General features: G+C 48.2%; 1 protein-coding gene across 7 annotated transcripts in view; it reads left to right on the top strand.

Annotated features, from left to right (window-relative positions):
- Positions 1–22,358, top strand: part of SCML2 (Scm polycomb group protein like 2) — a 1,699,115-nt gene that overhangs the window by 1,479,560 nt on the left and 197,197 nt on the right. For all 7 annotated transcript variants that reach the window (XM_069636837.1, XM_069636835.1, XM_069636832.1 and 4 more), the window contains one exon: positions 12,953–13,116. In XM_069636837.1, coding sequence (XP_069492938.1) covers positions 12,953–13,116 — 164 coding nt within the window. The remainder of the gene's footprint in view (positions 1–12,952; positions 13,117–22,358) is intronic.

The following is a 22,358-nucleotide window of genomic DNA, read 5'->3' as shown; positions in this document are numbered from 1 at the left end:
GGGAGCCAGGCGGAGATCCCAGGCTGGCGGAGCTGTGGTGCGCCGAGGGCGATTGCACCCAGATCAGCGCCGATGAAGGGATGATATACAGGTAACAGGCGGCTGGAAGGGAGTGGGAGGCTCCGGGCAGCAGATTTTGAGCAGCGGTGTGGCGCCTCCTGTTTCGCCCCCCTGAGCTCATCCGGGAGGGATATTTATGCCGGGTGATGTGGGTCCTGTCGCAGGATCACTCGTCGGGGAGCTGGCTAGCCTGCAGCAGTGCGGGCGCGCAAGCTATAGTCATTTGGCGGCTTCGGCTGCATTAGATTGCCTGCTCCTCCCCCCTCATGGTTGTGCTTCATGCCTCGGGGTCGCGTCTGCCATCTTGCCTCCGAGTGGGTCCCACTTGAAAACAGTCCGAATCATGTCAAATCGGCATCGGAGCAGGGACCCACTCGAGCGGCCACTGCAGCAGATTTCGCCAAAAGTCTGCTTTGATTACGGGACTTAAAGGGGTCTGGAAACGGCACTAATGGATTGCAGCGCAATGGGCCAGGCAGGAGCTCCTAGGAAGTCATGCCGATCACGGCAGCTCTGAGCCACGCCCCCGGCTCAGCCTGTTTTAACTGAATGACTCTTAATGGGGGATCTGAAAGTATTTGCCTGCATAAGAAATATTTTTGGTAACTTGTTTGCTCTAATAATCTTTTCGTTTTTACTTGCTCTTAACTAATTCTGAATGCCAACAATAATACATTAATGTTAACAGCACCCTACTAATTGAAGTTACCTGTGGGTGTAGGTCTCTGCTGTATGCCATCCCAAATGGGTTTTTACTGATTATGAACTAAGAGATTGTGTTATTTTGAAGTGTATTTGTTGTGGTATTTGCCAGTGCTCCCTTCTAAAGCAGGCTTATATTAACTGACTGGTAAATAAAACAATAATTGTTTTATCAAGAAACCCTGTGTGTAAGTGTCTGCTTGAATACTTGTCACTGTGAACCTCTGTGTAACTCCTACATTTCACATTGACCCCTCTTGAGATAAGCCTAGCTCCTCGCCCACACTACCAACCTGTGTAGTACAGACTTATAGCAAAGGTTTGGGTTACTGCTTGCAGGAGGTCAGGGTTGTTTTAGTGCACCCTAAGGGTACTGCATACAATCTTGCCTAACAAAGGGGATTAAGCACAGGGAGTTTCGGGCACCTCCCTCACTTCCTGCCCCTGCCAGACATACTGGAGCCAGAGGCGGGCTTCACTTGTGAATACCGCCAAAGACAAAACTTAAACCACTTCCACCAGCCATTAATTGTAGAAAGGGTATGTTAGGCAGAATTGCAGGCAGTACCCCCTGGCAACACCACACAAAATTAGGACTACAGGTGTAAGCAAAAACCAACCTTTGGTATATGTCTGTACCACACACTTTTGGTAGCGAGCTGAGCAGCCAGGCTTATCTCAAGAGTGAATGTGAGCAGTAGACGAAGTTACACAGAAGTATCACAATCAAAGTGGTTCAAGTAGACACTTACACTCAAGGTTTCTTGGTATAAAAAATGCTTAAACATTTATTTACAGTCATTTGGAAAACTTTCACTAGTAGAAATCAACTCAATGTTAAAACACCAATATACTACAGCTTGTATAAAACTCTTAAATTGTAGGGACAGTTTGAGCTCCCCTGAAAAAGGAGCCAAATGGCACTTCCGTACTTTTAAATAGGAATAAAAAAGCAGAGGTTTGTACAAGGGGTTAGAAAACACTTCTTTCAGATAATGCGAAGGTTCAATGTACCAGGAGGGTCAGTTCAATACAATAGGCCAAGCCAAAGTCAATAGTCTAATGTTCTTGGCACAGTTCTGGTACAGATGGAGAAGTCTTTGTAAACGTTTTTAGAAGTTTTTTAGATAAAAGTGAATGATATACTGGGTCACCAGCTTATTAGGCCTGCAAGTTGGGAAAGTTTCACAAACTTTCACCGCGAGAGTTAGGATCTCTCAACCGGATGGCACAGTACCTTAAAGTGAAGCAAACAAGATGTCTGCTGAAGACGTTGATTCCTGGCAGTTCCTGCAGATCTTTCTGTTCCTGAGCCTCAGTCGTGGGGACAAGAGGGAGGACGTCGGGGGACTCCTGCACTGCACGGGATCATCGTCGAAGCAAACAAAATGGCGTCACTTCAGCTCATGTAGCTGTGGCTTCCAAACACAAATTGGTGTCTTTCTCCCTGGTTAACCTTAACCTGCTCAGAGAATGGTATCCAGTTTGCTGAGTTGATTGGTCCCACCAACTCAAAGGGCGAAGCTGTCACAGAAGGAGCTTCTCTGTCGAATGTAGATCTGGTGATGCGGAGATGCAGCAGGGCTTCACCGGGCAGACCAACGGTCCAGTGGTTGCAGCAGCTGTCCTCTTCCAGCTCGTCTTTGGTTCTTTCGTTCCAGTGGTCGACTCTGCCTTCCAGTCCTGGAAACTCGCCTTTTAAACAGTTTTCTCCCATTCATTCCAAACTAGCTGTCACTCACCCAGCAGGGTGGCTGTCCTTGCCGGACAGTCAGCCGGCAATCACACCAGAGTGCATTTGGGTCTCCTAGGAGACCAAGCACAGTGAGTTTTGGGCACCTCCCTCACTTCCTGCCCACCCCATACACTCAGACGCCATGAGCGGACTTCAGTCCTGAAGCCTGCCAAACGCTCACGAACAAAGGGACCAAACCTGGTTTGAGTTAAACACCAGAAGGGCCTTTCCACAAAGAAATGGCGGAAAAAGATGACCAGATTCTGTTTTTACAGAGGGCTCTTGGGCGCCATATTGAAAAACATGGCGGCCCCGATTTTTAGCTACTGGTTTCGCGGTTGGTAAAAACATGGTACTACGTTATAAAACCACTGCCACCAGCCATTTCAATAGGAAAGGCTAGCTTTTGACAGCTACAAGAGTGTTTAGATACGAAGTAATCCCTCCAGCACTCTACAGGAAGATGGTGTGTGCTGGGTCTACGAATTTAAAAAGACTAGTAAAGTCAATTAAACTTTATATTCTCTGGGGAACAGTAGTTCATCCAAGAGAAGGTATTTAAACCTTGGGAAGTCCAAGGACACCCCTGTGCCAATGCACTAAAGGTGCTGTGTGACACAACAATAAAAAGATGATGCCTATGGTGTTATCTAAAACTACTTAGCCAAAGAACACAAGAGTAAAACACATCAAAATACATGAGAGAGTGGGAAAAAAGGCTCCCTCTCTCCAGGGGAAAAAAAAACAAGTCCTCAAAATCCAGCAAAGTTGCTGGGGGTCTCTAAGGAGGAGGCAATTAGCACATTTCTGAGAATTCTCCCTAACAGGGTAACATACAAATGCTACATGAGAAACTAGAGTAAGGGGATGCTAAGTAACCCCTCCAGCACTCATATGTTAAGATAGTGTGCTGGGTGTAGAAAGTTACAAAATGTAAATAAAGTCAATTTCACTTCACTGTTCATGGAAACAGTAGTTTCACCAAGAGAAGGTATTTAAACCTTTGGGAAATCTAAGAGACTTCCCTGTGCCACTGTACTGAAGGTGCTGTGTGTCACAATGTAAAGATGATGCCTATGGAGTTTTTCAGACTACAAAGTCCAAAGAAACAGAGTCGAAATCACAGAAAAATACATGAGTGGGAAAAAGGTCTCCCTCTCTGAAAGGTCCTAAGGTCCAGCAAAAGGGCTGTGGGTCTCTATGGTAGAGGGGAGTTAGCACATTTCTGAGAATTCTCCCTAACAGAAACCCTTGCCTGCAGTTCAGATTGGGTGGTAACAGCACCTGTAATTTGGGCCCAGTGCCAATACCACCCAATCTGGCTTGCCGGCTCTGGTCTTACTGCTTAATTAATTACTGTTTTAAATGATGAATTTAGTATGCATGTGTTTTTATCATTGTTTTTGGAAAAGGTTTGATCACAAATAAAAAATAAGTAAAGTAGAGGGTCCTCTCTGTTAGGGAGAATTCTCATAAATGTGCTAATTCCCTTCACCTTAGAGACCCCTAGCAACTTTGCTGGATTTTGAGGACTTGATTGTTTTACTTGGAGGGAGTGAGAGCCTTTTTTCCCACTCTCATGTGTTTTGATGTGTGTTTTACTCTTGCGTTCTTTGATTGTGGAGTTCTAGACAACTCCATAGGCATATTTTCATATGTGTCACACAGCACCCTCGGTGCAGTGACACAGGGAAGCATTTTAGGCTGTCCCAAGGCTTAAATACCTTCTTTGGGATAAACTACTGTTTCCCAGAGAAAGTAAAATGAAATTGACTTTACTAGTCTTTCCAAATTCCTAGACCTAGCACACACTATCTTACCATAGAGTGCTGGAGGGGTTACATAGATATTTGGATTCCCCTATGTCTAGAAACTCATGTAGCAGTCAAATGCTACCCTTTCCTCTTGAAATGGCTGGTGGCAGTGGTTTTACAACAAACTACCATGATTTTTCCCGACCACGAACACTGGTAGCGTTAAATCGTGGGAGCCATGTTTTTCAAGATAGCATCTGAGCCTCATTTGTTTAAATGGGTCCCGGTCTTCTTTTTTCGCCATTTCTTTTTGGAAAGATCCTTCTAGAGTTAGTCTCTGCGTGCCAAACCAGGCTTGGTCCCTTTGTTCCTACGCCTTTGGCGGGCTTCAGGACTGAAGACCACCTCTGGCGCCTGAGTGTCTGAGGTGGGCAGGAAGTGAGGGAGGCGCCCAAAACTCCCTGTGCTTAGTCTCCTAGGAGACCCAAATGCATTCTGGCGTGATTGGCTGGCTGACTGTCCGACTTGGACAGCCACCCTGCTGGGTGAGTGGCAGCAAGGCTGGAATGAGTGGGAGGAAACTGGATAAAAGGTGAGTCTCTTGGCTTGGAAGGCAGACCACTGGAACAAAAGAACCGAAGAAGAGCTGAAAGAGGACGGCTGCTGCAAATCCTGGACCGTTGGTTTGCCCGGTGAAGCCCTGCTGCATGTCCAAATTGCCAAGTTCATCTCGACAGAGAAGCCCTTAAAGGACGACCTCTCCCTTTGAGTTGGTGGGACCAATGAACTCGTAAGCCACCTGGTTACCATTCTCAGAGCTGGTTGTATTTTCCTCAGAGTGCTGCAGGAAACCGAACAGCCAGGGAGAAGGACACCAGTTTGTGTGCTTGACTACAGCTACCGGAATTGAAGATTTGCCTTTGCCAGCTTCTTGACCAGTCCCAGTGCAGTGCAGGAGTCCCCCAACGTCCTCCCTCTTGTCCCCCCAACTGAGGCTCAGGAACAGCGAGATCTGCAGGAACTGCCATGAACAGACGTCTTCAGCTGCCTATTCTTCTTCATTGTAAGGTACTGTGAAAACCCAACCGAGAAAACTTGCCTCTCACTGCGAAAGTGCTTGTAACTTTGGCAACTTGCAGGCCTAGTCTAGTCTTGCAGGCCTACTGTAATAGTCAATTGGTGGGCATTCCGAAAAAACAAATCGGCAGACTACAAAGAGCGCAGAATGCCGCAGTCAGGCTGATCTATGGGCTCAAAAAAACAGCCCATGTTTCAATTTTCCGCCGTCAACTCCACTGGCTATCAGTTGAAGACCGCATAAAATTTAAAATAGCCTGTCTGATTTTCAAATGTCTGAATAGTAGGGCACCAGACTATCTTAAGGAAACACTTAGATATTATCAACCATCAAGACCCCTTTGCTCAAGTGACCAAGCACTAGTAATCATCCCCCCATCTACATTTGTTTCTAGAGGGGAGAGAAGATTCTCTGTGTATAGTCCCAGACTTTGGAACAGTCTACCCAGGGAAATACGGAATTCAGACACCCTGCTTAATTTGCGGAAGGCCTTAAAGACCTTCCTGTTTAAATAAAATGTGCCCACTGGATAATTAGCTCTTTCTTTTGCTCTCAAATATACTTAAGAATATACGTTGTCCTAGCCTTCCTGAGTTACTAATACGATCTGCGCCATTATACGGTTAGGTCCGTTTAGAGCGCGTTACAAATCCATCAAATCAAATCAAATCTAGTCCGCTTGTGACCGAACATATGAATCTTTCTTTTACAAACTACTTCTGAGAACTTTGGCAAAGACTTTTCTGTTTATTTTCCAGAACTGCTTTATCCTATACAAGACTATAGTGCATTGACTTTGACCTAACCTATTGCATTGAATCAACTCCGCTGGGGAACTAAAACTATTTGCACTGTCAAAAAGTAACTGTAATATTCGTGTTATTAATTTATGCCTTTTTGCTCCTACTTCAAATGCTCTGAATGCCATTTTGCTCCTCCTTCAAGGTAGTCTAAATGTCTCAGAACCTGATATTGTGAAGTACTGAGGTATATTTCTCCAGCATTGGATCTTTCATGGATTCACATGCTTAGAATATTCCCCGTCGTCAGACTGGGACCCCTCGGTACACATATATAGCCTTTTTCAATAGGAAAACTTCCGACACTTTTGTGTCCTATCTACATCCTTTTAGGACCCGCCTACGCATGCTCCGTAGGCCGTCCCCGTATAAGAGGCCCGCCCCCGCGGTTCCCCTTCAGATTTCAACTGTCTCCAAAGTAGTGGGATCTCCTCGCGTTGTCTTACTATTTTGTACAAGGTTGCATTACTGGAATTTGAGTACAGAAAATGTACTCCGTGTCAGGAAAAGCGCTGTTCCGCCCATGCGCGACGTGCGGCTTGAAAAAAGTTTACGAGGGGGACGGACATATGGATTGTATATATTGCCTCCACCCTCATCATTCGACGGATAACTGTGACATATGCAAAGGGTTTTCTCAAAAAACCCTCAAAGACCGCAGTCGACGACTGGTGGCATGGCTGAATGATGGAGCGGGGGCATACCCCCCTTCGGAGGTAGGCTCCACACAATCGGCGAAAACATCACGCCGCGCTACCTCGTCGGAACCACCGGCGAAGAAATCTCGACCGACGGAAAAAGAGTCGTCTGGAAGTCACTCAACTAGAGACTCCTCGTCAAAGAAATCATCTTCATCAAAAAAGCATGAAAAGGAAAGGAAATCCTCCTCGGGCGATCATCATAGATCGACCACGAGTCGAGAGTCGAGTAAAAGCAAGTCAAGTGTGGAAAAGGCGGGACCGCCAAAACCACCTGCTAAGTCACCGTCGACGGCGGCCCAGTCATCGGCCTCCACCCTGCCACTTACGCAGGTGGCATCCACCGTCCCACCGACAACGACGTCGACGATGGCCTCGTCGACGGGGGTTCTACAGGAGGCCTGGAGGCCTGAAGTTTTTGATCCGACCCCCCCGGATACTTTACTACAAGAACAGGCTGTGTTGCAGTCCTCGGATGACGAGAATGAGAGAATAGCTGGCCCAGCAGACCTAGGGCTACGAGTGGCTGACAAGTCGTCGACGAGGGGATCCGTTATACCGGTATCTGCCCCTCTTCTCAATCCTCAATCTGTTTTGTCGTTGGAAATTCTGTCCACGCTTCAGTCGTTGTTACAGTCGTTGGACCAGAGACTACCTCAGGCAAACCTGCCACAGTCACCCGTCGACGAGCTGGGCCCGTCCCGTCAACCGACGCACCTACGCACGCCAATCTCAGCACTGGCACAAGAGGATGGTGAGCTGCCAGATTCGGAGTCTGACAGGGGAGCCATGTCGGATATCTCATCATCCCCCTCCAGGGATCCAACCTGGGAGTCAGAGGTGGAGTTGGAAACCCCTAGAAGCCCAGCTCACCCGTCCCCTCCAGACGACATTGCGTCATTCCATTCTATGATGGAGAAGGCATGCAAAGAATTTGGTTTGTCCCAGGAAGAACAGAAAAAGGACTGTTTTTTGTTCGACCACATGGGTAAGAGAAGGAGGTCTGTGTTCTCGATACCAATACTAGACCATGTATGGAAGGAGGGGTTGCAGACAATGCGTCACCCATTTTCAGAGCCGGCAGTGAAAGGACGCCTGGAAAAAAAGTTTAAGGCTCCAGAGTCTACCCCCAAGTGTTTATCCTCCCAACCAACGCCAGACTCGGTGGTGTTGGCGGCAGCGGCGAGGAAGGCGAAGGCCCAGCACAAGTGCACGACTCCTCTTGAGAACGAAGCGAGACGCCAAGATGCCTTTGGCAAAAAAGTGCTATCCGTGGGAGCGACCACAGTAAAGGCCGCAAACTCTCTGGCAATTGTTGCCAGATACGATAGGGAGATGTGGCACAGGCTAGCTCCGTTGCTTGATCATCTTCCGGAAGAGCATAGGAAGGCAGCGATGTTACTCGTCCGAGAAGGTGAAGAAGCCTCAAATCACGCAATAAACATTGCGGCGGACCTCGCTGAGTCAGGCTTCAAGCAAGTCAATAATGGGGTCGTATTACGTCGACAGTCATGGCTTAAGTGTACCTACTTCAGGCCAGAAGTACAATACAAAGTTTTAGATATGCCCTTTGAGGGAGACCTTCTTTTCGGTGAGAAGGTGGACGAAGCCCTAAAGGGAATGAAAGAGGACTCGGACACGGCACGTTCATTGGGTGCCCTCCAGAGTGGCAGAAACTACAAGTCTTTTCGTCCCTTTAGAGGGGCTTCAGGTAATTCAAGATGCTCTGCATCTGGAGACAGATCCTTTGGCAGATCAGCTTACCCCTCCCAGGGATACAGACGTGCCTCCCAAACGGCAAACCGTCGCCGGAACTTCCAGACTTCCAGGAAAAGACCATCATATCCGTCGTCGAGAGACAAGCAAAATAAAGATCAGCAGTGACATACAACACACCGTTCTGGGGGGAAGAGTTTCAGCATATGTCGATGAATGGGAACGAATAACGACGGATCAATGGGTGCTGGATACTATAAGAAACGGACACTCTCTACAATTCAAACACAGCCCTCCGCAAATTCCACCTGCGTTCACCGCTCATTCCCATCTGAAAATACTGCAACAAGAGGTAACACTCATGTTAGCAAAGGGCGTGATAGAATTAGTTCCAACATCACAGAGAGGTCAATGAGTCTACTCAAGATATTTCGTCGTAAAAAAGCCGAACGGCAAATGGCGTCCCATTTTAGACTTACGGGATCTCAACAAGTCTTTAAAGAGCCTAAAATTGAAGATGCTCACTCTGCAGGAAGTGATCCGCGCCGTTCAAGAGGGGGATTTTCTAGCGTCCCTGGATTTACAGGACGCGTATTTCCATATTCCAATGTGTCGGAAACACAGGAAATTCCTAAGATTTGTAATAGGGCGGACTCACTACCAATTCACGGTTCTTCCTTTTTGGGCTCTAGACCTCCCCCAGAAAGTTCACGAAATGCCTGGCTCCAGTAGTGGCCTGGCTAAGGAAGCAAGGCCACCATGTATACCCATACCTCGACGACTGGCTGGTAAGGGGATCCTCCCCAGCATCGACCAACACAAGTTTACAAGCCACCATGCAGCTTCTACAACAGCTGGGATTCGCCATAAACTTCAAAAAATCCTTTCTGCAGCCATCGAGATCGCTGGTATTCCTGGGGGCACAGTTCGAGACCCAGTTAGGGCTAGTGAAACCTTCTCTCGACAGAACCTCAAGACTCAATCAACAAGCATGCCGACTACGGCGAAACACCAAGATCTCAGTGAGAAAATACGTTTCGGTCCTAGGGGCCATGGCATCCTGCATCCATCTGGTGGAAAACTGTCGCCTATTCATGAGGCCAGTCCAGGAATTCCTCGCGGACCGATGGATGCAGGCTCAAGGATCATGGTCAGACAAGATAACCATCGACGACAAGCTGCTTCTGACCCTTCAGTGGTGGCAGAGTTTCCACAATCTGAACAACGGCGTACCCCTACATGAGCCGGAGTTTCAGCGAACCATAGTCACGGATGCGTCCCTAACCGGATGGGGAGCTCACATGGGTGCTCTCCAAACGCAAGGTCGCTGGTCTCCAACGGAGTCACTCCTACACATAAATGTGTTAGAGCTCAGAGCAGTACGATGGGCCTTGAAGGCATTCCTACCGCACATCAAGGGCTCGCGAGTACGAATACTGACCGACAATACAACGGCCATGTTTTATCTGAGGAAACAAGGAGGGACGCGATCAAGAACTCTTTCCATAGAAGCCCAGAAAACATGGCATTGGGCATTAAAGCACGAAATTTCCATCGTGGCTCATCACCTTCCAGGAGTGAGGAACTCCCAAGCAGACTCCCTCAGCAGAAGCATGGCCCAGATACACGAGTGGGAAATGGACACAGTTCACCTGATGAAAGTGTTCGAGAAATGGGGTCACCCCCCTCTGGACGCCTTCGCGACCAAAGACAACAAGAAATGCGAGCAATTCGCAAGCAGAAGGCCTCAAGAGGGCTCCAGGGGGGAGGCATTCTCCTTCCCATGGACGGACATGTTCCTCTATGCTTTTCTCCCGTTCCTCCTCATACGGAGGACAATACAGTGGATACGCAGATACAATTGCCGGGTAATTCTAGTGACACCATACTGGCCAAGGCAACCGTGGTTCTCCGACCTACTTCACCTGTCGCTGGAACATCCCATAGGGTTTCCGAAAGTCCCGAACCTACAATCCCGGGACAAAGGCACGGTGTGGCATCACGACCCGGACAGTCTCAACCTTACAAACTGGCTCCTGACTTTTCGGAGTTCGGTGCTTTAGACGTTTCGGAGGATTGTCAAAAAATTCTGCAGGCGGCTAGAGCCCCTTCTACAAACAAATCCTACTCCTATAAGTGGCGGAGGTTCTGTGAATGGTGTAGGGGACAACAGGGCCTACAACCGTTGTCGGTGACGCCGGAACAAGTTCTACCTTACCTGCTCCTCTTGGCGGAGAGGGGATTATCCTTCACATCGATAAAGGTGCACCTGGCGGCCATCTCGAGGTTCACAGGGAAAAGGCAGTCGTCTCCTCTATTTAGCGACAGACTTGTAAAACACTTCATGAGGGGTTTATTTCGAGCTTTTCCCCCGGAAAAACGTTTCCCCCCGACTTGGAGTCTCAACACAGTGTTGGCAGGCTTAATGAAACCGCCTTTTGAGCCTGTGGCCACGTCGGACATAAAATTCATTTTGTGGAAGTTGGCATTCTTGATTGCTATCACATCAGCTAGAAGAATCTTGGAACTGCAAGCGCTGGTCGTAGACCCGCCATACCTAAGATTCTTTAAGGACAAAGTAGTCCTGGCAACTAATCCTATGTTCGTCTCAAAAGTTCCGACAGTGTATCACAAACACTCGTCCATTGTTCTCCCTACTTTCTTCCCCACACCATCATCGGCAGCAGAAAAAGCTCTTCATACCCTGGATGTTAGGAGGGCTCTGAAATTTTACCTACATCGTACACAGGAATTCAGGTCTACTAGACAACTGTTCGTCGCATGTGGTCCGTCGACGAGAGGAAAAGCAATCTCTAAACAAGGATTGGCTCGATGGGTCTCATCGACGATTGTGTTTTGTCACTCTAAGGCCGGAAAGGCCACTGCAAGGACATCCTAGAGCCCATTCTACAAGATCGATGTCCTCCTCAACAGCTTTATGGGCAGGAATTCCGTTGACGGACATATGCCAAGCTGCGGCATGGTCAGTGCCCCACACGTTTACCCGCCACTACTGCCTTGCCAGGCAGCATGCGGACGAGGTGCAGATGGGAAGAGCTGTCCTGCGCCATCTGTTTCAGTAAGGTAAGCTCCACGCTGTGGAGAATCTGTTGTCTACCTTTTTAATGACAGTTTATTTTATGTGGGTAAGGTTATATGAGGTAACTTATTCCTACTGTACATATGCATTGTGTAGTATGTTGAGGGTATATTACATTACATTCTCACCGCCGTCTCAAGTGTTACTGCTATACAATCTATTCTAAGCATGTGAATCCATGAAAGATCCAATGCTGGAGAAGGGAATAGTTTCTTACCTGTAACTCCATTTCTCCAGCATTGGTATCTTTCATGGATTCACATGCGCCCGCCAACCTCCCCGGAATGTAATGTATTTGATTGATAAATTTAACCCTTCCTACTTTGGAGGGGCCGAAATCTGAAGGGGAACCGCGGGGGCGGGCCTCTTATACGGGGACGGCCTACTGAGCATGCGTAGGCGGGTCCTAAAAGGACGTAGATAGGACACAAAAGTGTCGGAAGTTTTCCTATTGGAAAAGGCTATATATGTGTACCGAGGGGTCCCAGTCTGACGACGGGGAATATTCTAAGCATGTGAATCCATGAAAGATACCAATGCTGGAGAAATGGAGTTACAGGTAAGAAACTATTCCCTTTTGTGATATAGATTGCCTCCTTCTAGGGAATGTTTTATAAATGACTGTGAAATAAATTAATAAGTGTTTTACCAAGAAACCTTGAGTATAAGAGTCTATTTGAATACTTGTAATTCTAGACCTCTGTGTAACATCCTTACAGCTCACATTCCCTCTTGAGATAAGCCTGGCTGCTCTGCAAAGCTACCACAAAACTGTGTAGTACAGACTTATACCACAGGTTGGTTTTGCTTACACCTGTAGTCCTAGTTGTGTGTAGTGGTCCCAAAGGGTACTACATACAAACTTTGCCTAACACACTCAAAGCCGAGTAGATGGAGCTGGCAAATAAAACATGCTTGAGCTTCCAATATTTAGCGTAGATTACAAGCAGTGATATTCTAAAACTTCTAATGATAAATATGTTCATGAACTTGGATGAAAAGATTTCGGTGAACGTGTTGCCTTCTGTGGGAACTGAGGTGTTATTTTAGGAAGAAAAGAAGTGTTGATGAACTGGAATCCTAAATGAAAAAGCCACAAAGTACACAATTATCAACAGTGATGTTAAGTTAGGAAATTGAAGACTGTAGTTTAATGCTGTGAATAGCATGTAACACTTGGAATAGCAACTACAATACAATGCCCTTTAGTCCTTTAACGAAAAAACATTTATGATGCTTAAGATCATTTGATAGTATTTTGATTTTGATTTCATGTTGATAAGACTTTACTTTCTTATGTTTGCTGAAGCTGCAAGTTCTACAACGGGGCCGGATCTTAACACACCAGAACGGGAAAATTCAAGACTCCAACACAAAGATCCCTCCTTGTGGTCCATCGATGAAGTAATGCGATTTGTCAGGGAAGCAGATCCTCAGTCTCTAGCACAACACGCTGAACTCTTCAGGAGACATGTAAGAGCCACAAATTCTTTTTCTCCTTCTCCCCCTGCTGTATGCATTGTAATCATATGTCCCGTCCCCTTTCCTCCATCTTTGTGGGCGTCACCCAACATGGAGACGGTACTGGAACCTTTGGCAGCGAAAAATTGCGCTTCCCCTTTAAATTTAGTATAGTGCGCGGCCTCTGGCATGGGAATGTGCCGCTAAGGCCCCGTCTCCATCGCCTCACCTCAGTTGCTTTTTCCGTATGGACGGTGTCAGACCTGGCAGCCAGCGCAAAGACTTTTTTTAGCTTTCCAATTGCTCCTCATTTGTTTTTTCAATTCTTAGTTCACGTCCCTTTGTTGCACCGCTTCCCCCGGCGCATGTCAGCCACAGTAGTTTTCACGAGATGTGCCTTATGCAACCGCTCGTTCCCGGCCTCGGACCCCCATGCACTGTCTTGAATGTTTGTGGGCCGACCATCGCTGGGACACATGTTCAGCCTGTAGCGCTCTCGGTCATAGAGCATTGAAGAATCGTTTGTCGCAGTGAAGGGAGATCTTCCACACTTCTCCTGCGCCCTACCTTAAGGATTTCGTCTACAGGACCTCTTGTGCAGACAAGGTATGACCTCTGTTCAGCACAGCTCTACAGCGTGGCGACTCCTTCCCCGGGGTTCCCACTTATCGCAGTTCCTCAGATTCAGGTTCTGGCAGGCCTGAGGCCTCTAAGGCTACCAGCTCCCAAGCCGAGGGGCCCAGGGGCTCTTCGATGTGCTCTGGAGACAGACCCGACTCTGTCCCGGCTCCCAAGCTGAGGGGCTCAGGGGCCCTACCAGGCTGTCCTCGGGAGGGTGTGGGGGGCGCGATCAAGTTAGTCCTCTACCACATGTTGTAAGGGATTGTCAAGTGCCACCTCCAAGAGTCTCAAATAGAGACAAAAAATGGTACTATATATTGATACCACAGTTGCTGATGCGTTGCAAATGAATCTTCTGAGGGGGTATCAATGCAGTGGGTCTTTGCAACATCAGATCCCAATGTAACCCTGTATTGTATGCCTAAAGAAACAGACACACTGCTTGGTTTGGTGTAACAACTTTAAAGAATTATTATTCTTCCACAACGAAATGGGAAACTACAAACGCACAGGAACACAAAATACAAAATCTAGATTGTTCTGTAACAGGAGACACGAAAGAAAAAAATATATGTATAAATCATTTGTCATATTCTAATTGTGTTCACATTTAGACCATGTGAGAAAGTCCCACTTGTGAGTAAAGAATTAGTATAGACTCGGATAGATAAGACCCAGTGTGAGAAAACAAAATTCATGAATGATCCCCATAGTATTTGCATAGAATGCTTAGCAAAAAAGGGGAGAAAAAAAGGAAAGGATTTAAAACTGGTTGTAGAGGCTGTATTGTGCAAGAGCAATTATTTTGTAAATGGATCAAAACAAAACCCTTCTAATCAGGGCTGGCACTTCAGACATTTTTACAGAAACATAAATTTGCAATCCCAAAGTGCAAAGTATAAAGTTTTAGTCCAATTGGCTGTCTTCTGGACGGGTGAATGACTTGTAGGCACTTAAATTTCCTAATGTCTAACTTGGGGCCCTCATATTTGTATTACTGAAATAACATATCAATGTTGATGCATCAATTCTTGGATAGGAAAATCCTAATTAGGTTTGTCAATGTTCCAATAGCTTAATAGGAAACCCCCATTGTGTCTGACCTCGGCTAGATGCAGAATTCCTACTGGCTCAGGTGCAGAGGGTTTCCAGCCTACTGGAGTTCGCTTCGAGTTTGAGAGTCAGGGGGTTACCACAAACAGCCGTCCGGCTGAGGGCTCAGCACCTACGGGAGTGTTCTGAGGTCGGCACCTCTGCTTCGGGTGCAGGACCCAAGCTGTATCATCTCATGTCTGAGGCCTCTCTTGTCTCAGGGCCTTCGCGCCATCCCACCCAGGGCATGGCGCAAGGTTTTAAAATGGCAGAGAGGCACGTGGCGGAGCCTGCCAGGCAGGCGGCCCTCTTGAATCCAGCTCAGGGGTCGCCAGTGCTTTCGCAGGATGATCCCAGCCCCTTTCCCTCTGGTAGTGGCAGCAGATCCTATGGTGCAGGCGTTTTGTTTCCTCAAGTTATATCTACCCATCACAGTTGTATGGCAACACGCACCAAGCGCCTCAACGCTTTGATCAGGAGTAGAGGCCCAGCACCTCAGGGAGCGCTTTCTGCTCCTCCTGCGTTTCCCTCAGATGAAGGGGCTTTTGAAGAACATTGTGAAGGTCATCCCGCATGTGGTGTTGCCCCGTCCCCCTCCGATGTGTCTGCCTCCCATTCTTCCTGTGCTCCTGGTCCCTATACCAGTTCAGACCCTACTGGTCGTCCTGACATCTCCACCTCCTCCTGTACCACCAACGCCTCCCCCTCAACAGCCATTGGACCTGTCTACGGCTCCAGACCTGGGAGGGGGACCCCTCCCCCCCAACCCCGAAACCTGTGTCCCCTGAGGCTGTGAAAAAGGGGGTGGGTGGACAACGACACCCAGGACACCAATGACGATGAGCCCTCGGCATCCGTTAAGGCCTTTCATGACTGCCTTCAGGTCCTGTGGGAGTACTTGGGGGTCCCTCTTCCCGAGAAAGCCCCCCAGGAGTCAGGTGTGCCAACAGAGGTCTTGGGGAAACGCACCATGATCCGGTCTGGCATTTCTCCTCCAGAAGGATGTCCTGCAGGTGGCGCAAAAGGTCTGGGAGAAGCCCAGGGCCAACGCCCATATGAACAAGAAGTTGCACAGCAGGTTTAGGCTGATGAACAGGGAGCCTATCCTCCTTGCTTTCCACCCGCTGCCCGTTCCTCTTTGGTGGCTGTGGCTTTGTTGTATTGTAAACCATCATCTTTGTCGTCTTTCTCTGCGGGAGCCACCTCGAGTTGCCTCTCCAAGGAGGGCAAGGTTGTTGATTCCTTGGGAAAGCCCTGTTATTCCATCTCAGGACTGCATCTGCGGCAAGCCCATGCGGGTGCCCTCTTTCCTGCGGCTAACCATAAACTGTGGCAGGAGCTCGTTGAATTTCTGCCCGACCTCCCGTCAGACAAGCAAGCCTCCTTCAAGGCCTGTCTGGCAGATGCCCAGGCCATTGTGAGGACCTCATGGAGTCTTCGGTCTCCTACATTGACACAGCCAGCAGAGGGCTGTGCATTGGGGTTGAGATGAGGACGGCGTGGATGCACGCCATAAAGATTTCGTCTGATGGGCAGGGGCGGATCCTGGAGATGCCCTTCAAGGGCACGGGCCCTTTTTCATTAGTCGACAGATGAGTTGACAAAGAAGAAAACATCCACTCAAACAGCCAAGTGCTTGGCCATTCTGAAAAAAACAGGTCAGAAATCCTTCCCTCCATCCGAGGGCAGGACCAAGTTCAAGCCCTTTCTCTGGCTTCAAGGGGTTCCAGGACCGCGGTACACACCTAACAGGTTGCTCCGTGACAAAAGGAGGAAACAGCAGAGGACGTTGCATGGGTTTTTCCGCTCTCCCTCCTCTGACACTAGGAAGCAGTGACGTCAAGGTAGGGAGCACCTGGAAGCATCTTGTCAGCAACCGGTGGTTCCTATTCGTAGTCTCCACAGGCTTCAGTCTGCCTCTTCCTTTGCCTCTACCATCCTCTCCTCCTCTTCATCATATCTGGTCCCCAGCTTCTTTTACGAGAGGTCCTTTTGCTCTTAGAGATGCAGGTGATCGAACCGGTGCCTCTTGTAGACAGGGGCTTTGCTTACTATTCAAGGATTTTTAAGGTGCCCAAGAACAACCAGGGTGGCCTGAGGGTAGTTCTTGATTTGTCAATTCTAAAGCTGTCTTTACTGCTGAAATGCTTCAAGATGATTACTCCCACACATATAGCAGAGTCTCTGCGTGCAGGGGACTGGGTGTGTTCCCTGAACCTCAAGGATGTGTACCTGCATGTACCCATCTATCAACCTCATTGGAAGTTTCTGCGGTTCACGATTGTCGTACCAATTTCAGTACAAGGTGCTGCCCTTTGACCTGAACTCGACCCCTCGTGTCAACACAAAGTTGATGAACGCAGTGGCAGAACTCCGCTTGGAGGGCCATCATCTCTACCCTTATTTGGACGACTGGCTGGTTAGGGCAGAGTCACCCGAAGAGTTGCTGCGCTCCTGACAGAGATTAGCGAATATGCTTAATCGGCTAGGGTTTTCCCTCAACCAGAGGAAATCGCAGTTATGCCAGTCTCAGGAACTTGTCTTCCTAGGGGTGTGTTAACACTACTGTGCAGCAGGTGTTCCCCACGCTCAAGAGGCTTATGTCCCTCCTCAAGGCGGTGGGACACTTTCTGGCCAACTCAACCACCTCAACACGGTGGTCCCAGCACATTCTGGGCCTGATGGCCTCCTGCATGCTCACTGTACAAGCATGCTCACCTCATAATGAGGTGCCTTCAGCTGTACCTGGTGGCCAGTTGGGATCAGGAGATGGGTTCTCTGTCGGACAGGATCCCCCCCGCCCCCCCTTCACCTGTCCGGAGCCTACCCTTGTGGTGCTGATGGACAACTCCCTCACGGGTTGGGGGACTACACTGGAGGGCTATGCAATACATGACACATGGTCCAGGACGGCAGCCCTCTTGCATATCAGTCTGCTTGAGCTCAGGGCAGTGGCCTTGGCCCTAAGGGCTTTCTTGCACCTCATCAGAGACCAGTATGTTCTGGTCAGGGCGGTCCTTTTAAGTACAATGTTTTACCTGTACAAGCAGAGTGGCACCAGTTCCCCCCCCCCCCCAACCTCTGCATGGAGGTGTTTGATCTGGGAATGGGCCCTTTCAGAAGGTATTTGGATTTTGGCAGTCCACCTCCCAGGGGACAGCAATGCAGAAGCGGACCAGTTGAGTGTTGTACAACTCTTGTTGTCCCTGTTCCAGTGTTGGGGGTTCGCAGACCTTGATTTGTTAGCATCTCCCCAGAATGCTAAATGCCCCCAATTTGCTTCGTGGGCAGGTTGGGGGGTCACTGGGAGACGTCTTCCAGATCTGTTGGCACGGCCGCATGTGTTGTGTTCCTTCCCACCCCTCTGCTCCAATGCATCCTCTGCAAGTTCTGGGCCTCTGTGGGTTGCTGCCTCATCCTGGTTGCCCCCACTGGCCTTCGAGGCCCTGGTATTCAGATCTGCTGTGGTTGTGCCCCAGGGGTCCCGTCCATCTTCTGATCCCCAGCAGGGACTTCCTGACACAGCAGGGTGGGGCAGTGGAACATCCGGACACAGACAAACTGGCCCTGGTGGCCTTGTTCCTGATCAGCTGAGGCTTCAGCATGCTCAATTTTCAGATGACAACTTGTACATCATTCCGCGTGCAAGGAGGCCATCGACTCGGTCCCAGTATAATAAAACCTGGACTAGGTTCTGCCATTAAGCTTGCAACTATGGTCTGGACTTTTTCACCTATTCTCTGGCGGATGTACTGGCGTTTTCAGCACACCTTGCTCGTTCTAGAGTTCATGTGGAAACTTGCCTCCCATATTTGGCGGCCATCAGCGCTTACAAGAATTCCCCTGAGCATGTGTTTTCGGCAGCCAACCCAGTGATTAAGGCCCACCTTAAGGTGTGGTGTAGGCAGTTTCTTCCAGAACATGGGCTGCATCCGGTCTGGGACCTCAATGTGGTTCGTGCAGCTTTGCCATGCAAGCCTTTCGAGCCGATGGCCTCTGTGGACATCCACCTGGTGACGCTAAAGACTGTTTTGCTGGTGGCTCTCACCTCTGCGTGCAGTGTTAGTGAGCTGCAGGCATTGTCTTCATGTGAGCACTTCACCTCGTTACACGACGACAAGGTCATCTTGCGCGCTCACCCAAACCTCTTGCCCAAGGCCGTCTTTCCATTCCATCTGACTCGAGAGATATGCCTGCCGGTGTTTTTCCGAAACCCACAGAGGCAGAGAGGGCCCTATGTTACATGGACCTCAAGAGGATGCTCAGGTTTTCTCTCTCAGATTAAATCCTTCAGGAAGTCCATGGCATTGTTCCTGACATTTGTGGGCTCCTCTCAGGCTTCCAAGACTTCCATCGCCCGTTGGATGGCTCAGGCCATTTCTGAGGTGTACACAGCCATGGGCAAATCTGTACTTGATAGTTTGTAATAACCCTGTGGGAGACTACACCTTCCTCGTCCTCTTGGCAATAGGTAACCCAACCTTTGGTATAGGCCCTGTACTACACAAGTTGATAGCGTGACTGAGCAGCCAGGCTTATCTCAAGAGGGCTCAGTGTGAGCTGTAGGGTTGTAACATAGAGATTCACGTTGACATGTATTCAAATAACACTTATACTCAAGGATTCTTATTAAAATAATTATTTATTAATTGTAACAGTAAGTTTTAAAATGAGCCTTACTTAGAAAGGGACAATTGGCAACAACCAAATACACTTAGAAATACACTCCTTCAGTTTCAGTTAAGTAAGCAGAGACCCTTTTGTGATGTCTCACACACACACACACACACACACTTCCTACACCCTGAGGTGACTTCAATAGCTAGGACACTGTGGACATTGATATCACTTTACACCCAAATGCAATACTGGAGTTGTGGGAAAGGGAATAGGTTAGGGAAGGAAACGAAGGTTAAAACATTTTTTCAAACAGGTAAGCACTTTACAATCCCCCAATGAAATATAGGCTAACCCATTTCCCAGCTATACAAGTAACGTATGTATGACTTATTGAGGGACAGATGAACACAAAGTTAGAGGGTAAGAAGAGTCTACATGGAGCCGGGACAGCCAATGTCAATTGAGCAAAGTCTAGGAAAGCTGAGGCACTTCTTGAAGATACCACAAAAGTCTTGCACAATGTTAAAGAGTTTTGCATTAAAAAGGATCACTGTTGGGCCACAAGCTGGGAGGCTTGTGAAAGGCAAAGATGCAAGCAACTCTGCAAAGGGCAGCCACTGCAAGTCTCAAGTGAGAGCAAGCAACCTACACACAACCAGAGGTAAGTACCCCTAGTTACACAGTACATTTAGTCTGAAGAAAAGGGTCCTGCTGGCTTTCAATCCTTTTGTTCCTGGACCTCAGTGGTGGGGACAAGAGGGAGGGCGTATGGGGACTCCTGCACTGTGGTTTGTATGTCAGCGGCAGCAATGTACCATGCACACTTCAGATCAGTGGCACTTTGCGGTTTCAGCTACTCGCAAATAGCCACACCACGGTTCTTGGACACCTTGTGGGCTCCCCTTGCTTCTGGGGTCCAACACTCTGTTTAGGTGGCTCAGGCTTGGTTAGTCCTGCCTCGAGTGAGTCCGGAGGATGTTTCTGAAGCACAGGTCCGGCTTGAAAACAATGCACTTGATTCTAGTGTTCCTATCCCCTGGCACTCGTTTCCAGGAGCAGCGAAGTACAGCCAGCGGGGAGAGGGGTTCCAATCAAGTTAGTCTTGGTGTCAGTTGGTCCCACCAACCCTAGGGAAGAAGTCGTCCTTTGCGGGCTTCTCTAGTCAATTCAAAATTTGAAGCTTCAGCACTGCAGCAGGGCTTCTCCGGGCAAACCAACGGTCCAGGGGGGGTGAAGCAAGCTTCTCTTCCAGTTTCTGCTTCGGTTCCTTCGTCCAGTCGTCGACTCTGCCTTCCTTGCAAAAGACCTCACCTTTTATACAAGTTTCTCCCATTAATTTGCAGCCTAGCTGTCATTCACACAGCAGGTTGGCTGTCTTCCAAGGACAGCCAGCCAATCACCTTTGGGTGCATTCCTGTAACCAAGGAGACTAAGCACAGGGAGTTTCGGGAACCTCCCTTGCTTCCTGCCCTGCCAGACATGCTGTAGCCAGAGGTGGGCTTCACCAGTGAATCCTGCCAAAGACAAAAGGAAAAAAGGGGCCAAACCAGGTTTGGCGCGCAGAGTAAATCGCAAGAAGGACAGGTCAATCTCACTTTACTACTCTTGGAAACAGTATTTTATCCATGAAAAGGTATTTAAACCTCCGCAGAAATCCAAAGGACTTATCTGTGATACTGCACTGAGGGTGCTGTGTGTCACAGTACAAAAAGGTGATACCTATGGAGGTTGCCAGACTGTGAAACCAAAAACACATAATCCAAATCAGATAAAAACACATGAGAGAGTGGGAAAAAGGTCTCTCTCTCCAGGATAAAAATGAATTCCTAAAATCTGTAAGGTAGAAGGAAATTAGCACAGAAATAAGAATTCCCCCCAACAATGCCCATGCGGTCAGAGCTAAGGCCATGGCCGTCATGTTTCAGAGTTGTTCTTGGGATGGCATCAACCAGACGGCTACTTGGCCCACTCAGTCGGCCTTCTGTAAGCACTACTCACTCGCTGGACACCAGCTCCAGGTGTGAAGCAGAGTTTAGTCAGACGGTTCTGAAGAACCTTTTCGCTTCATCCTAGATATGAGGCAGGGTGTGTCAGATCCACCCTGTGTTCTTGTTTGGAAGAATCACCCATAAGGATGGAGGAAAGGGGACGGGACATATGAGTAATTTAAAGTTACCGTAGTGACTAGAGTACACATAGTCCCCTTTCCTCCATACTTCCCACCCGCCTACCCCCGCTAGTATGCCAATGTCTTATAGATAATAAGAGTAGCAAGCTATCTAAGCGTCCGATGTGTTCAAAGGGGACTGAGGTGAGGTGCCAAAGGGCTGGGCCTGAGTGGGGCTTCCCACGCCTGAGGCCGCACCCCTGCACGCTATACTAAATTCAAAGGGGAAGCTCAATTTTTCGCTGCCAAAGGTTCCACAAGGATGGAGGAAAGGGGACTATGAGTACCCTAGTTACTACTTTAATTTATTGTATCTTTCTTTTCTAAGCAGTGACTTACTACAAAAGGGTGTTATTCATCTTTGCTCTGTTACATCCTTGCTGCATGCATGGAAACATTTGTTGGATCATGGTAAAATTTGAAAAATGTGAGTCTTTTATTTTCCTTTTGCATATCAAGCATGGTCTGGTCAACAAAAATAAAATGGTAAACGACAAAGAATTTCGATATATACAATATGATGGTCATTCTTTCATACAGAAATCGATAATTTCGTATGGCTGCCAGGTGTGTGAAAAAAAAAAAGGCACAGAGAATGCAGCCTCACAAGCCTCAGAGTAATCACCCTCTGTCACACTGTATATAATTCCTATACATAAGAGCAGGCTATTAATTGACTGGATTAGCAGCAGCAGAGCCATCCTATACAAGTACAACATGGAACTACCGTTTAAGTGTTTCAGAAAAATTATTA

The sequence above is a fragment of the Ambystoma mexicanum genome, chromosome 7p, assembly GCF_040938575.1.
Source record: "Ambystoma mexicanum isolate Mex_15411 chromosome 7p, UKY_AmexF1_1, whole genome shotgun sequence".
In the NCBI taxonomy this organism is placed as follows: Eukaryota; Metazoa; Chordata; class Amphibia; order Caudata; family Ambystomatidae; genus Ambystoma; species Ambystoma mexicanum.
The sequence above is the reverse complement of the archived record's forward strand: the minus strand, read 5'-3'. Positions and strand labels throughout refer to the sequence as shown.